Source organism: Eptatretus burgeri, chromosome 1 (assembly GCF_056783735.1).
Source record: "Eptatretus burgeri isolate ZD-2024b chromosome 1, Ebu_testis_v1, whole genome shotgun sequence".
NCBI classification, from domain to species: domain Eukaryota; kingdom Metazoa; phylum Chordata; class Myxini; order Myxiniformes; family Myxinidae; genus Eptatretus; species Eptatretus burgeri.
The window spans coordinates 145,700,772-145,718,055 of record NC_140961.1 but is presented as its reverse complement, the minus strand read 5'-3'; the positions used below and the strand labels follow the sequence as shown (position 1 = coordinate 145,718,055).

The 17,284-nt window shown below is 44.0% G+C and overlaps 1 protein-coding gene across 2 annotated transcripts in view; it reads right to left on the bottom strand.

Annotated features, from left to right (window-relative positions):
• The window catches only part of LOC147035690 (equilibrative nucleoside transporter 1-like), a 251,380-nt gene that overhangs the window by 327 nt on the left and 233,769 nt on the right, over positions 1-17,284 (bottom strand). For both annotated transcript variants that reach the window (XM_085846842.1, XM_085846852.1), the window contains 2 exons: positions 15,545-15,744; positions 1-130 (listed from right to left, as the gene is read on the bottom strand). The exon at positions 1-130 is cut by the window's left edge and continues 327 nt beyond it. In XM_085846842.1, the coding sequence (XP_085702968.1) occupies positions 19-130; positions 15,545-15,744 (312 nt within the window). In that variant the 3' untranslated portion in view covers positions 1-18. The remainder of the gene's footprint in view (positions 131-15,544; positions 15,745-17,284) is intronic.

Below are 17,284 nucleotides of genomic sequence, written 5' to 3'. Positions count from 1 at the left end.
TGAAGTTCAGCTGTGATGTCAGATAATCCAACGAATGAGGAAAGAGATTGAAGCACCAATAATACAACCAAAAAACATACAAAACATCATGAGAATTCCAGCTGTTTTTGCATTCTTCGGGGTTGCCCTTCTGCGGAAATAAAAGACAATTTTTATATTACTAACACGTTTCACTCAAAGCATTCCAATCAGATGAGAAAGACAAAAAAAAATAAAATAGAATGGCACTCTTCGACATCACAACGTCGCCAAATATATGCCTCCACCCACATCATTACATCATTATACACACGTGTCCCAAGTTTGATTTAAATTCCTGAACCCAGATTCAAAATAGTAAATAATTCTGCCTGCAAGACCATGCGTCCTCCTATCAGGATGAAATTTAAAACACATATTCCCCATGACGACTAGACCATAATTGTGATGTTTCACTTCGATTAATGAAGCAGTTCAAGAGAAAGATTTTTATTCAATCTCATGTGGCTATGCCTAGAATTGGCTTCATGGTTAGGGTGGTGAGCTTGCGATCCTATGATCCTGAGTTCAAACCCCACTCGGCTGTTGAATTAATACCAGGTGTGGTGAACTCTGCCTGTCATCCTTCTGCGGTCGGCAAAATGAGTGCCAAGACGCTGGTATACTGTGTCGGAGTGGCGACCCATCCAGGATTGTGTCCAATCGCCAAGGAGACTGCTTAGGCAGCACCAATACTCAGCACAGAGCATGGTCGCAATGGATGGAATTTGGCTGCCAGACCATGTGACCTATAAATTATTCATGAGCACCCTGATATCCCCCAAGACTTGACGAGCATCTGGGTGAAGTTTCTTCTTGATATATGAAGCCGTTCTGGAGAGGCGGATCTTTAAAGGTTGTTGTTCAAAAACTCCACGCTGCTAAAACATGTGACCAATGACATCATAGATGGACAACTTTTTGTTCCGCATGGATAGGTGAGCAGAGCTGTAAAATTTCGCCTCAATCAGTTTCTCCATTTCGGAGAAGATCTTTGAATGTTTTTGTGTTAACAATATGGCTGTCAAACCATGTGATCGATTACGTCATCAATTTTCTTTTCCTCCATATAACTTCGTCCTAGATGACCCTCAAATTTTCATACTGATCAGACAAACCATTCGACGTTTGAATTTATGACGTCATAATGAAGCCACAATTGATAACGTCAAAAATCACAATTGTTTCCCATTGGGAGTACTTCACATATGCCAAGTTTCAATATATATTTTTTTAATGTAGCAATTTCGGAGATGCAGATGTCCATTTTTTTTCCTTTTTAAAACATGACTGCTTCACTATATGACCTTTGACGTCATATTTATCAACAACCATCTACATGAGTAGTTGCATCCATCGTGAATTTTTTGCTGTTGTGGTTGCTGAGAAAACACAAAAAATTAGCATGGACAGAAGGACAACCCGAAAACATAATGCCTCTGGCGAGTTCATCAGCAGAGGCATAAAAACGAATTGCGGAGTGGGGGGTAGGGGGAAGGGGGGTAAGGTGGGGGGACTACCAGAGGGAAATATGAGAGCTCAAAAAAACATCAATGGGCACTGTGGAGAGTGCTAGCTGTACGAGCACAACATGAAGAAGACCGAGTCAAGAACAGTCGATCTGCCCAGGAGGGCAATGCCAATCTACAATGATATTATTTCTCCCTTCTTGTTTTGCAACCTCATCCTCATTCTTTATTGCAATAAATTTTGGAAAAATCGTCCTCCCCCAAAGTTTCGTACCTGTGTGCAAAAAGTAGGCGTGACGACATTCTTATGTACAAGTTTGGCAATACCTGTATCAGGCATGTCAGAGAGAAGTGGTCAGCAAGCCACCACAGAAGATGGTTCACTCTCATTTAAGACATTATTTTCCCCCAGAATGACAATGGGGATGGCCATGACTGGTGCTCATGATATAATTAATTTTACAGCAAGTCAGGTTTAATAATTGGCATGATGTTGAGAAGGCAAGAGTGCTGCCAACAATACTACAATGCAACAACTGAGGTCATATATTTTATGATAGCAAATAAACAAATACCTCATGCACAACAATTTGGACTGCCTTGGACAATCTATTTCACCTTGCTGAGTTGCGAAGAAAGGTGGAATTTTACGGAGGGCGTTATATACACGGGGTCTGCTAAATTTTATTTAGTCACATCAGCCCCTTGTGTTTCGATCCTTTGGGCAAGGGGGAACATAAAAGGCCAAGTCTAAACTGAGAAAGTGCCTGGTAAAATACCAAGTTTCCAAGCGAGCAAAAACTCGTTCAACAAGAAAATGGATTTTCCGAGAGAAAGAGAAAGAAAACAGCATGGCATTCAAGCTGCTACAAAAGACCAAAACACAGTTGAGAATGTGAAATTGCAGCAGCAGGTGCTAACGTTAGTGGGTGAGCACAGTGTAGGACCTTGCCATATTGAATCAAAGGACTGCGACTGTTATTTCCCAATTGTGACGACCACTTTGATCGTTGTGGGGAAGCTTGCATTCTCCTCTGACCCGGAGAGCTACACTGACAGGAGCTTTGCTCCTGGTAGGTCTTACCGAACCAGGCAGGTCAATGGGTCGGAGCCAAACTCGAGTAGTCACATCTTTGGGGATAGGATTTTTTTTCTCTGCCTGGCTGATTCACCCCCACCTTCACATTGGTCCTGTGAAAAGGGATTCCCTTGTTTCAGGAAGAGGTGAATGGCCCCAGCCAGTTTTATTTTTCATCCTTTTCTTCTTCTGTCTCAGTTATTCTGCATCTTTCTTGTTAAGGACCCCCTGTGGCATCTTATGAATGCTGTCTCTCTGAAAGGTACCAGAAATAAACATGTCACAGGTTATGGCCACCTTGTAGTGCAGGATCCCAAACTCTGATAATGTTTTGAGAGGCTGATCAATCAACAGGTGTAAAATGTGGAAGTGGTTGTACCTCCATGGACATGCATGTGGGTGTTCCATTCAGTCATTTTCGGTTGCATTCCTGAGGCTCTCAGAATGGCATTGTTGCAACAATCTGTGTGCATTAGTTTGTGCGATCCAACTGAGTGTCTTGGACTGGCTTGTGAAATTGTTTGGGTAACTTTGATGTATAGTCCGGCAGATAAGTGAAATATTTGGGGGAATTGTGCCTTTGATGATAAAAGCATGAACTTTGGCACACTCTTAGATCATACCCTAAAGAAGATATTTAGCAATTGGGCCATCGCAGAATTGTCCTGTGGCCAAAATTGCCACCACCGGTTGTTATTTTACCAGTAGCTCAGGTTCTAGACCAGCTTGGATATTGATTGTGGTGGCTAATCGTACATTTTCAAGGATGAGGAATGCAGGTGTACTATTCATAACATGCGAGCAACTACCAAACTACATATATCTAGCATTCAGGGAATTGAATAATAGTAAAACCATCAAATATTAGCGGAGTTATGCACATTTTCCGGAATTTCAGAATCAGCCCATGAGTTGTGTGCTGACCTCATAATTATGTTTATGTATATTCATATATTTTGCTGCATGTTTACACAGAACATCATAATAACGTCACAATGATGATCTATGTTGTTAGTACAGCTTTTGTGTACTTGTGTACACCTAGTAACAATGCCTAATCTGCATGTATATCTGTATGCTTTCAGTTGACCTGGAATGTGACTGTGGTGGCAGCCAACATATTTTCCTGGAGATTTCAGCTAATGATAGAGAGGTGGTGGTATAACTAGTACATACTCTTCTCATATTATAACTTGTAAAAACTGTTCTAAAGTAGCATAGTGCATAGGGACAATGGTCAAACTATACAAGGTGGTGGACCCTGATGAGCCCAGCTCATCAGGTAAACAGTTCCCAACAACAGACTGGAACAAATGTGTTCTGTGTCAGGAAGACACATACGAGATGCTGACATGTCCATATAATTCAGCATGTGGCACAGATGGGGCAGGATACAGGACCATAGCTGAGCATCTTGTAGCATTCGACAAGATCAGTTGCCTGCCAAGAACACTAAAACTGTCACAACTGGATGAGGGTCAGGGCATCGAGGCAGCATTCCGGGTTCACAAAGCCAAATGGCATGACTCCTGCAGACTTCAGTAAAATAAAACAAAACTTCAGAGGGCTGAAAAGAGGAAAACACACCATGATGATGACCCAGAAACCCACAAGTTCACCGGTCAGAGCATTGAATGTGAAACTCATTCAACAGAGACATGCTTCTTCTTTGGCAAATCTGCAGCAAGAGATTCTTTGCGTAATGCATCAACATTCAAACTTGACATTCGTGTGAGGGAGTGTGCTCTCAAACTGCAGGCAATCAGCTGTTCACCCAGAAAGGTAGAGACATTGAAGAACTCCCTCCAACAGAAGCAGCACTGATTCAGCACACAAAGAGGGCTGCCTACCAAGCTGGTCACTGCTGGGGACAGATGATAGTTGCAGTCCTGGAACTCCCATCCCCAGGTGACTGGGGGTGGAAGAAGGAGGACACAGGTGGATGGGAAGTTCACTGGACCACACTGCCAGAAGCAACCCAGGCCTGTCGAGAACTCATACACTTTGGATGCAAAATAGGGTGCAGAGGACAGTGCAAATGTGTCAAGGCAGCACTTCAGTGCACTGCCCTTTGCCACTGTGGTGGACTCTGTTCTCGAAACTAACATCACATTTCATTGAAAACCTGTAATATTACCATGGAAGGCCTTACCAGGTTAATAATGGAAGGACTGTCGTAGACTTGCCCTCACCACTAACATGTCAAACAACAATGGGGCATGCACCATTGATTTGCAAGATTCAGCATAATCTCATGAACTGTGTGCTCATATAAATAAACTACCAAATATTATAAAGGAAACATTGTGAAGACTGCATTGTTCTCACATGAATATGTCACAGTTTCAAAACATGTACATATATAACTCCACCAATATTAAATGCATTTATAATTTTACTATTATTCATTTCCCTGAAAGCTACATATATGTAGATAGGTAGTTGTTAGAGCAATTATAGCATGTTGTAAGTAGTACCACTGCATTCCTCATCCATTCCTCATCCTCATCCACCAGAATCAATATCCTAGGTCATCTCGAACCTGAGCGACTGGTAAAATAACAACCGGTGGTGGCCATTTTGAAAAATTGCCGCCATTTTGGCCACATAACAAAGACAGCATGTTGTAAATTGTACCACTGCATTCGTCATCCTTGAAAATGTATGATTAGTCACCAGAATCAATATCCTAGGTCGTCTAGAACCTGAGCGACTGGTAAAATAACAACCGGTGGTGGCTATTTTGGCTGCAGGTCAAAGCTCGCATGTTGTAAATAGTACCACTGCATTCCTCATCCTTGAAAATGTACGATTAGCCACCAGAATCAATATCCTAGCTGGTCTAGAACCTGAGCGACTGGTAAAATAACAACCAGTGGTGGCCATTCTCAAAAATGTCCACCATTTTAACAACAGGACAAATCTGTGATGGCCCTATCACTAAATATCTTCCTTAGGGCATGCTCCAACAGTGTGCCAAAGCTCATGCTTGTATCATCAAAGGCACAATCCATTCCCATACCTGCCGGACTAGTATTCTTCTTCTTCGTTCGGCTTGTTTTCCACTTTTCAATGTTTTATGTGTTTTATTACTGCGAGTACGTGCCTGTAAAAAATAATAATAATCATAATAATAAATTAAATAAATAAATATTCAAACCGCGAGCAAGAAACAACAACCACACAGGCCGTTTCTTCGCTCTCGCGTGCCAGTACCTGCGTTGCCCGGAAGTTCGCATATCGCAGTTATGATTATTCGCAATTTAGTTTTAATGGCCAATTATTCAATTATCGCCAACGTATTTTGCCTTTTCGCAATGTAGTCACAAAGAAAAACAAAAAGAGAAGAGAAGAGAGGAACAAAAAAAATTTACTTCCTGGTTCGAAATTTACTTCCTGGCACACCAGCTCACTCTGATGTTACCGAAATTTATGCACCGTCTAATATGAAAACGATCATAACTTGGGGCATTGTGTTTATCTATAATTGCACAAAAGAAATCGAGAAATTATTAGAATACACGAAGTCATCACTCTCTGGAAGCCCGTACATTGTAACCTGTAATGGGGAACGCGGCTGAGCTTCCCTTCCCCCATCGGCCATGCCCACGCAACAACGTGTCTTGTCATTGGTTTGGTAAATAAATGGCCATAATTTGGGAACCACTTGTCCGATTCATATCAAACCTTGAAAAGGCACATCCTCAGGTCCCCAGCAATATATCTGGCAAGTTTCAAACAGATCGGACCAGTGGTTGTCGAGAAACAGCGGTCACACACACACACACACACACACACACACACACACACACACACACACACACACACACACACACACACACACACACACACACACAGACACAGACACAGACACAGACACACACACACACACACACACACACACACACACACACACACACACACACACACACACACACACACACACATTGCTGGAATTATAGATAGATGATTTTGGTTTTGTAATCTAAGAATAACAGATCTCCACCTGCACATGCCAATCCACCAGCCTATGCTCAGTGATGCTCAACTCCTTTTAATATTTGTTTCTCCAATGTCAGGAGCTTTCCCTCCAACTTTTCTGCTGTGCAATGTTTTGTTCAGCTTAACTCACCGAACCTGCTGCCTCTGAGTGTTGGTTGGATAGTGGTATCTACTCCATTTATTTCAACTTTCCTGGTTACATTTTTCAACGACCTTACCGCCCTTCTTCTCATGGTCTTGGTATCAATGTTAAGGACTCTCTGCCTCAGCTCGTGAAAATTCTCTTCAAAGTGGCTCTCACAAATTTATCTGTTTCCGCATAGCTCTCCTGCATTCAACAACATATCTCTTCTTACTGTATTGTTCGCCCTCCTCTCCTCTCTTGTTTCATTTCATTAATTTGTTGCAGATGTGCCAGGGAACTCATCTTTTAGTCTTGGTGGTAAATATGGCTGCCGAGGAAATATCCCAATGGATTTGCGCTGGTATGGACATTTACATTCCCTCACATATCTGTGAAGTGAAGGTACATTCACAACCATGGTTCACTCGAGCTTGTGCGTCAGTAATTGCTCATTACAACAACTATTTTCAACAATATCATGTACAAGGATCTCTGGAGCCCAAATGTCTGTTCTGCAAAGCAAGTAACCTCTGTAAAAGAGTTCTTGAGGATCAGGTCGGTATGGGAGTATGCGTCAGAGCAGCGCGGCGCTGGGCCCACTCTCCGCCGGTACTCCAAGGGCTCCCATCTGGCCATCCCCCAGGCAGATAAGTGGCCCATTCCCATCTCCATGAGATGAAGATGAACCTGCTGCAACCACGAGGCATGTGGTCAGCCAGTTGGCACCCTCCGCGCATGAGGCTCCCTCGCTGAGGAATCTGGTGCGGAGTATCAGCATCAGGAAACCGAGCCACATGACCGCACAACGCAGCCGACACTCACAGATTATACAGCTAACTAATCTCATCTGATTCTCTCTCAGCAACCGCTCATTCGACAAAAAGTCTGACCAGCGATAGCCAAGGATTCTCCGAAGAGAACTAGTACTGAAGGAGTTAAGTCTCTGTCTCAGATCCCTGATCAGAGTCCATGTGTCACGTCTGAAGAGCAGACTGGAAGCACCAAGGGCATAAAGATTTTCGACTTTCATCCCCCTGCATGGGTACCAACAGCACCACATACCGTGGTTCAGTGAATTCATGACTCCCCAGGTCCGACTGAGACGTCTATTGACCTATGGCTCACAATATGCAGAGACATGAAAATCAATGCCAAGGTAAGTGAGTCTCTCTGTGACCTCAACATCCTGACCACAAACTGGTACAGACCAGATAGCAGCATCCAAGTTGTCATTGAAAGCCTGGATCTTAGTTTTGACCCATGAAATCCATAATCCCAGTGGCTTTAACTCCTCATTCAGTGCCTTGAGAGCCCCAATAAGGATATCAAACAACTCTGCAAGACGACTGAATGATATGCAAAATCAAGGTCAGAGGTCTTGACATTCCCAAACGATGCACTACAACTTGATCTCTCTGACCTTCTTCCTAGAATTCAGTCCATACAAGCAGTGAAAAGTGTTGGGGGTAATACACACCCCTTGTAAACTCCAGTAGCATCTGGATATAAATCAGTTATGGAACCACTACACCTCACAGCACTCTAAGTACCAGAATATCGATCAGATATCAGATTGAACAGTTTTATTGGCACCCCGCGAAGACAGAGAATCCTCCAGAGGACATCCCGATTCAATGAATCGACAGCTTTGTAGCGATCAACATAGGCTGCAAGCAGTCACTGCCAAAATTCTCATCGGCATGTGTTGAGGACCCGAAGAGCAAGGATACGTTCAATCTTCAACCTCTGTCATGTGAAGCCTGACTTTCCAGGGAACTGGTGCTCAAGCAGATTGTGGAGAAACCCATGAAGAATTATCCAAGCAAGGACCTTGCCTGGACTTGAGAGCAGCGTCACCTCTCAGTAGCTGTTGCAGTCCTGGCGATCACCCTTCCCTTTCCAGAGCGGGACCACAAGGCACCTCTTCCAGTCAGTTGGGATGATGCCATTTTTCCACACAAAGCACACAACTGCATTCAATGACACAAGTTCAGCATTTCCACCAACCTTGATAAGCTCATCATGGATGCTACAGATCCCAGGAGCTTTACCCCCCCCCCCCCTTTCAACTGGGTCATCCGCACCCTGTGTTTTCACAAAATAAGGTGGTACCCAGTTGATTGGAGGGTAAGCAAGAGGGATAGTTATACAACTGATGTCCAACTCAACAGCTGATTGGGTCACCCTGGTACAGCCACTAAAAGAAAGAGGCCCAGCAGGCCTTCAATTCGGACTCCTCTGTCAAGAGCCAAACACCCTCCACTCCAACCGCAGAACATCGTAGGATGGGCTTGGAGGAATGCAATGCATGAATTCCTCTGTGAGCAGGATGAGAATTACTTGACCACAGGTGATGCTCTACCCCTCCACAGATTCCTCACACACAGGCCTCCTTATCCAACCTCAGCACACATACAGTTTTAGGCCTCAACTCCCTGAACAGCTCAGCTCTGCCAATAAGCCTGATCCTGCAACTTTGGTCAATGGTATGCAGTGTCCCTTGGGAGACAAACTTCTTCTTCGCCTTATGATGTTTTTTTAGACTTACACCAGCAACAAGAAGGATGGGAGTCTTGAAGGCACTCCACAGTTCACGATTCCGCAAAACACCCAGACCCCCCAATACCCACTCAACCTGTTCGCAAACTCTTCAGATACTCTCTTATCCCTGAGCATGCCAAAATCCACTCAAGTCTGGGATGGTAACATTCCCCTGGATTTTAGCTGCAACTTCAGAGTTGCTAAAGCAAGCCTGTGGTCAGTATCCAGGAACTGAGCACTCCGCAGAACCTGCAGTTCTTAATTCTCCTCCTGTGCCCAACTAGAGCACCTGGCCAATCTCTTTTGCCACACCAACAGCTTTGGAATAGCAAATCCACCGATGAGTCTGTGGGTGCTGAAACCAAGAAACAGCCACCCTAAGTTCACAACTTCTTGCAAAGTCAAGGAACTTAGTGCTATTCTGGTTCACATTTACAGACCCATAGGGACAAAAGCATGACTCATAACCATCCCTATCAGTCAGTTCCCATTGTGTGCTGCCTTTTTGGCTGTGGGTTGCTTCATTGCTTAGGAGCATGGCTATACCGCTGACGCAGTGCCCCTATTACCAGTATACTGGTGCTCATATCGCCGAGCTCGGAAGGATGACAGGCTGAGTCAACCCCCTGGTCTTAATTCAGGGCTCGAACTCAGGACATTAGGATCCCAATCCACCACCATAACCACGACACCAACACCAGGCTTCTCATTGCCAGTTGACACAGTGAAATCTCCCAAGAATAGAAGAATATCTCACCTGGGGCAATGATCATCCACACTCGAGCATGACATAGAATGCCTCCCGCACAGTCAGATCACTTGCCTCAGTCGGAGCAGATACAGAGATCAGGGAAATGACACGCAATGAGTGACGAATCCTTAGTCTTATAATGTGCTCATTGACCAGTGTTTCCTCAATTATCATGGGAGTCAGCTTGTTGGACACAGCAACGACAACCTCTTGGGTTTTTGTAACCATCAGAACGACCAGAGCAATAGTCGATGTAACCTCCCGCCATGACCTCACCGATATGTGGTCTCTTAATCTCAGAGTGCTGCAACACTGATGTTGAAATGCTGGAGCTCAGATGATAGCAAAGACAGGTGAGCATCCTCTCTTCGTGATAGGACATTCCAGGCAACAACCTGAATGGACCACCAAAGGTTAACCAGAAGAGACAGCCGTCTGGGAGGTGACACCTCAGCAACACCCTGACACACACCAACTTAATCTAACCCAGGAAGGTTATCCTACGTTTTTCCTCCTATAATTAAAGAATACAGATCCTGAAAGCTTTGCCCAAATCCCATCATCTGGTGAGCTGCCATGTGAAGGGCAGCTGCTCAGGAAGTACTGCCATGGAGTGTGTTTTCACTTTTACTTTTGGTTTTTTTTTGTCTGTTTTGTGGAATGAAGTGTTTTACAGTGGTCGGGGTGCAAATCCTGCCACCAACCTTCTAGGTAAAGGTACCTAACTGCAGGAGGACATCTGCAGACACAGTTTGGCACCAGATATGGATAGCTGTTGGCTCACAAGGGGCTCTTCTGCCCTTTGACAGGTTTTGTTTTCAATCCTGCTGGGTGTCCATATCCATTCACCATGCTCAGCAGGAAGCTTGGTTGTGGGGGGGAAGGGGGTGGGGGGGGGTGTTTTGCCATCGACAACGCGACTATGAAACAGATTAGTAGAGATTTACATGACACCTACAGCAAGTCACAGATCTGATCTAGCCTTTCCTGAGAATACTTGAGGATGCTATGCAGTAATATGGATCTTCTGGAGCCGATTCCATTGCGACTCAGCCTCTTGGCTCTCGGGACTTTTGGCAGATTGCAAACAATGTACTCAACCGCAATAAATCTTGCGTACCTCCTCTCTTTCATGGACCTGAGATTGTTACTTCATCTCTGGATAAGGATAACCTCTTTTCAAATTGCTTTGTTTCTGATTCTACCATTAATGATCAGGGACACCCTCTTCCTGATTTCCATCTCATACAGACTCCAATATTCTTGTTCCATTTATAACTCCAAAGAAGGTTGCCAGAATTATTCTTACTCGAGATGCCTCAAACGTGAATGGTCCTGATGGAATCCCTGTGATTGAAGATGTGTTGTCCTGAACTGTCATATATTCTTTCCAAGCTATACAACCTGCATTTGTCTGCTTTGGTGTTTCCTTCATCGTGGAAAGTGGCTTCCATTGTCCCCTTTTCAACGGTGCTGGTGAGATTTCTGAGCCAAGCAACTATTGCCCCATCAGCCTGCTTCCTGTAATAAGAAAGGTATTTGAATGCTTCATCAATTAACTACTCATCCATCTGGAGGACAATGAACTTCTCAATCCCTGCGTCTGGCTTTCTTCTGTCTTTAATTACAGATCATCTCAACAGGGCTTTGGAGCTCAAAGGTGAAGCTTCATTAGTTGCTTTGTATCTCAAAATCCACTGATAAAGTGTGGCACAAGGGTCTGCTCCACAAGATTCGTTTGAGTGCTGTTTCTGGTGTGATTAATTCAATCATTTTGGCTTTCCTTACAGATTGTAAGATGAAGGTAGTAATCGAGGGTCAATCTTGTCCTACTTGCTCCATGAAATCTGGTGTTTCACAGGGTTGTCCTTGGTGCCACTCTTTTCCTTGTATATATCAATGATTTGCCTGATGACATTTTGGCTAAACTAGCCATGTATGCTGATGACTCCTCACTTTACTGTACAACTGCTGATTCATTCAACACTACTCCCTATGAGGTTGGAGTTTCGCTGGACAATGATTTGTAGAATGTGTTGAAGTGGGGGCATGACTGGCAGGTAAACTTCAATGCAAAGAAAATTAAACTGTTGCCCATGTGTCGCTCAAGAAACAGGTCTTTCCCTTATGTGCAAATGTGGTAATCAACCTCAACAGAATAATCGAGCTTCGGCTCAAGATTATTCTCCCATACCTGACCTGGCATGTCCAAGAAATGGTTTGGGACATGTTTAAGTAACTAGATGGCTGCCATTCGCATATCTTGGAGCTGATCTCAAAACAAAAATGACGTGCATATGTAAGTCATCATTCATTTTATCTGCTTGCAAGTTTGAACAAGATCGGAAAAGGCATGTCCGATAAATGGTTGAAGATGTGTTAAACATCGGGGTTTCACAACTAAAATGGCCTCCAGTGGGTCATATTTGATCGAATTGCAAAATAAAATGATGTGCTTATGTATACCAACATTTTTTTTTTTTGTCTTTTTGCAAAGTTCAAACAAAATCGGTCCAATCATGTCTGAGATATGGCTGTGGACGGATGCACAGACAAACGAGATCCAAACCATAAGCCCCCATTTCGGACTAAGTACAACGTGGATGAATAATTTGATTAAATATATCCCAGCACATTCTCCATGCAAGGAAATGGAGGTATCGCAGCTTGTTGGTTTCGCTCTGCACCTCCAGCAGTTTAAAAAGGGCTTCATCAAGACCCTAGGGCCAATACATTGTGTGATGGCGAAAATTTAAACTTTGTGTTTGGCCCAGCTGGCTTTTGTGTCCTTTAAGGAGTACCTGCCATTCCACAGTTCGAACAAGCACTCCACAAGGAGACAGCATCTAACAACAGGTGATAAGGAGCAGTGCTGGTACAAAGGCATGAATAAGGGCATGAGTGGATAGCGGCATGCCCAGGCATTGCATTATCTGGCAGAAAAAAAACAACTTTGTGGCACAGAAAGACTATGCAGCCCTTCAGTGGCAGCACAGAAGTCATGGAGGCATGGGCTTTGGGAAGCACACAACAAATGGCAGCATAAATGCATTTCATCTCAAGGTGCAAGTATGGCTAAATGCTTGGTTATCACATGGAAGTAGTTTTCGACTTTGCACATATGTTGTGTCTCATTTTTCGCGGGATTCCCCTCTCTTAACATGAAATTATCGCCTCACTAAGTGCTCAGTTCAAAATGTTTCAAAATTCAACTTTTACATCAGTTTCATAAAATTAAATTTATTTCCAGAAACACAGGTTTTGTAACCAGATGCAGATCACTTAATGACTCCTTATTCACGGCAGCAAACAAGGCCAATACGTGAAAGCATGGTATGGGTATGGGCTGCTCATATTTTTTTTCTTTCAACAAATGTGAATATCTGATCATCTAGGGTAGTCATGGGCAAGCTGTGGCCCATAGGACGCATGCTTCCTGCAACATGCTTTCGTGTGGCCCACAGAGGGAGTCAAAAATATATTAAATGTGGTTGGCCGCGCTTTCATCGCATCATGATCTTCCTGAATTGTGCAAGTAATGTGACTTGCCATCACCTCATGCTGTTCATCTGGTTGCATCACCCATTCAATCAACACCAACCTGCGATTGCTACGAAGCTGGGTCTGATCATGGCAACTTCGAGTAAGTTGAGGAAAATTGGCGACGAATGCCGAGTGTTCAAAGAAAAATGGAAGGAAGAGTTCTTTCTTCACTGTGTTTGATATGCTCGGAGAGCATTGCATGTTTCAAGAAGTACAATCTCAAGAGATATTATGATTCAAAAAACGCTGGCTACAACAAATTTTGTGGGCAATTATGGAAAGACCAAGTACAGAAATTGAAGGAGAAGTTACTTGGGCAGCAGATGCTGTTCAATAACATGAATAACGATGGTGACACTGAGTGAGTTACATTCTGTGTTACAAAGTGGCAAAATTTTCCAAACCATACTCCGATGGTGAGTTTAAGGACTGTATCACTGATGTAAAGAAGACACTCGTCCCGGATAAGTGTAGAGACGTGGAAAAAAATTACTCTCTCATGCTGCACTGTGGTGAAAGGAATTTATGGAACTGCAAATGACATCAGTACTTCACTTCATTGGGCAAGGAGGCATCAGAGTTCGGTCTTATGATGCTCTTTTCCATAGCTGTTGTCAAAAGTACTGATAAAAGAGATACAGCCCAAATTATCAAATTCATCCCAGAAGTCAATAATTAGTTGTGTCAACGAGGAACTACTGGCCCTTCAATCAATGAAAGGGAAGATAATGGGAGAAGATGTTTTCTCAGAGATGAAGCTGCATTCCACCGCTTTAAGCTCAAGTGGGAGAAATTGAGTAACAAATATTTTAACTGCCAATTTCACATTCCTCATTGAAATTACAACACATCTCAATGACTTGGACATCAAATTGCAGAAAAGAGGCCAACTCATTCACGAGTTATACAAGCACATCAAATATTTTCAAAACAAACTGCGGTTGTGGCAAATGCAATTTGGGCGAAACGACGCATCTCACTTCTCAACTCAACTCAAAGTTATTGTGAACAGGAAACAGGCAGGGGAAACAGTTTTGCAACAGAGCTTCATGGCTTGTCCCAGAAATTCCGATCCTGTTTTGCCAATTTCAGAAGAGAAGAAACCAGTTTGATCATCTTCCTTGCACCATTCCACGTTGCTGTTGAAGGCGCACCAGCTCATCTACAGATGGAGGTGATAGAACTACAAGAGGGCCTTGGTCTGACTTTGATGTTTCAAGACGTTCAGATTCTGGACTTTAATAGCAAGCACTTCAGAAGAGACAAATATCCAAGCCTAATTGTGTATGCACTGAATAAGATTTAGATGTTCAGCATGTATGCATGGAAGCAATTCATCTCACAAATGAAGTTCATAAATTACAACAGCAGATCTCGGCTCACTTAATGAAATCTGGAGAGTTGCCTAAGAGTCACGATTTCAGACATCTCTCCAAATCTTGAACACCTCGACAAAGGCATCCAAACTCAGGTATCCCTCAACTCAGATTTCTTAGCCCCTTGCCTAGATTGGCTTTGGGGGTAATTTCCATTTTAAAAAATTCCATAAGATTTTCCATTAAAAAATCATACTAAACTCAATTGGAAATGGAATTCATGAACTTGGAAGTTTCTGCATAGACTCTTATGTTCTGTCGCATACAAGTCACCATTCATCACAATGTTGGTGTGTTAGGTTTCCATCCACTTTCTAGAGCAAAGTGAGTTCAACTTGACACTTTTGGTTGCAATTGGTCAAAATTTTCCAGGTTTTCCTCCATAAATGCTTTGCTGGTGTGCTGACGTTCAGTGAAATATCATTGTTGCTTCTTGAGATGCGAGTGTTGTCAACTGTACTGACCACACCTGCTCATGTGATGAGATAACATTATTTCAATGGGTGGGGATAATTTTAGGGAATGAGGCCCGTAACCCATGGCCCGTGACTTGGAAAAGTTTGTCAATGCATGATCGAGGGTAAAGGATTAACAATCGGACAAAAATAATTTTGGGAAAGTCTGGCAAAACAATATACGTACTTCGGTCCATAGGATATGAGGAGTGTAGTGAAATATCCGTTGCAAAACCCAAAGAGTGTGTTGAAGAAAATGAACCAGGCATCATGCTGAAAAAACGGGATTGTGTGAGAACGAGGAGACACGTTGCAAAATATTATCAGTGGGATGAACAGTGTTTGCGCAGCGACCAACAGCGGGAGCAAAGGACTGTTCTCTCCTGGCTGGAAGAGGGAAAAATAAAGAAGTAATAGGACAAGTAGTTGTAATCAACAAAAAGGACTTTCTTTCCTTGTTGATAAGTACTTCTAGAGCAATTAAAAGTCAAATGTGCACTGACCTTCAGGCTAAATCATTCTGTAATCTGAAAATAAATGTTACATTTGACTTGAGAATTCGTCTTTCATTTACTGTAAATAAAGCCTTGCTGCTGGAATTCATGTTAATAAATTGAATTCATTTCTCGACTCAAGCAAATTTATGAAAATGCACAACTCATTTTCTCTGCTATGGGATATATTGTTGTGGGCCGGGGGCTCGGTGGTAATAAACGACCAATAGGTGGAGCAGTGGAGTCGTCTCCCACCGAACACGTGGAATTTCGGGCGTGACTCTCGGACAACTCCGAAAGGTCACGGGTCAGTTAGAGGACCGTGGTCGCCAATATTTCGACGGCGTGAGGTAGGGTCCACTTGTCTAATTCCAATTTACCTGAGTACTCACGCCGTCCAACTACCGGGGAAACAGTTCCAGTCGGGGTGTGTTGTGTTGGCCGACTTTGTCCGAATCGAGTCGCTATCACCGACTCGGATCCGGCGTAACCGAGCGGCAGTTACCAAAGCCGCGCCGGACCAAATGAACAATTTACGGCATTAATGGCCTTACTAATTCTCAATATGCACCTTGCTCGGCCAATGAAGGAAAACACAGAAAACGAGCTGGTACATTTAACAGGGGTTTATTTTATAATAATAATCGGGGAGGGGAGCACACAGATCAGAGTTATCCAAATAAAATAAATGTAATGTACAAGGAAAGGTAAACACTTATACAATTGTACTCACAGACGGGGCCCACGGACACACACACACACACACACACACACACACACACACACACACACACACACACACACACACACACACACACACACACACACACACCTCAAAAGAAACTGGACCCGTGGGTCGAGCCGGGCTGGGGAACCTGTCTCACCTTGTGCGGTCACACCGACCCAAACAACCACGGTGGGACTCGAACCCATGACCCGAAGTCCACGGTCCACGTCCCCGAAAGCTTGGCTGCCACCACCACGAGAATCCACTGCAACTGGCCACATATGACGACCGAGACCAAGCCACCACGACTGCAGGTGTTCAGCAGTCACCACGATCACTCCTGTCTGCTAGGCAGTCACCTCGATCAGTCCTCTCTGATAGGCAATCGCCTCGATCACTCCTCTGCCGAACCCTGGTCCTGACAACCACTCTCCTCTGAGGTGGGAGGGGTATCTTCTCCTCGCCACTCGCCTCCTGATTGGACGAGGGGTTGTCGGACGACTTGTGGCCACCTCACGATTGGCTGGGGCGTGCGTGTCATGCTCGCCCTTCACTCATTCGCTGGAGGAAACGTCCATGTTCTGCCTTGGAGCGGAGCCTCGATCTGAGGCGATGGAGGCTCCGCCCACGCCTTCAGCCAAAAACATGTGGGCAATGGCGACCGGGTCGATGTGGGGGACGGCGGTGTTGTAGTTGTAGTTGTTGT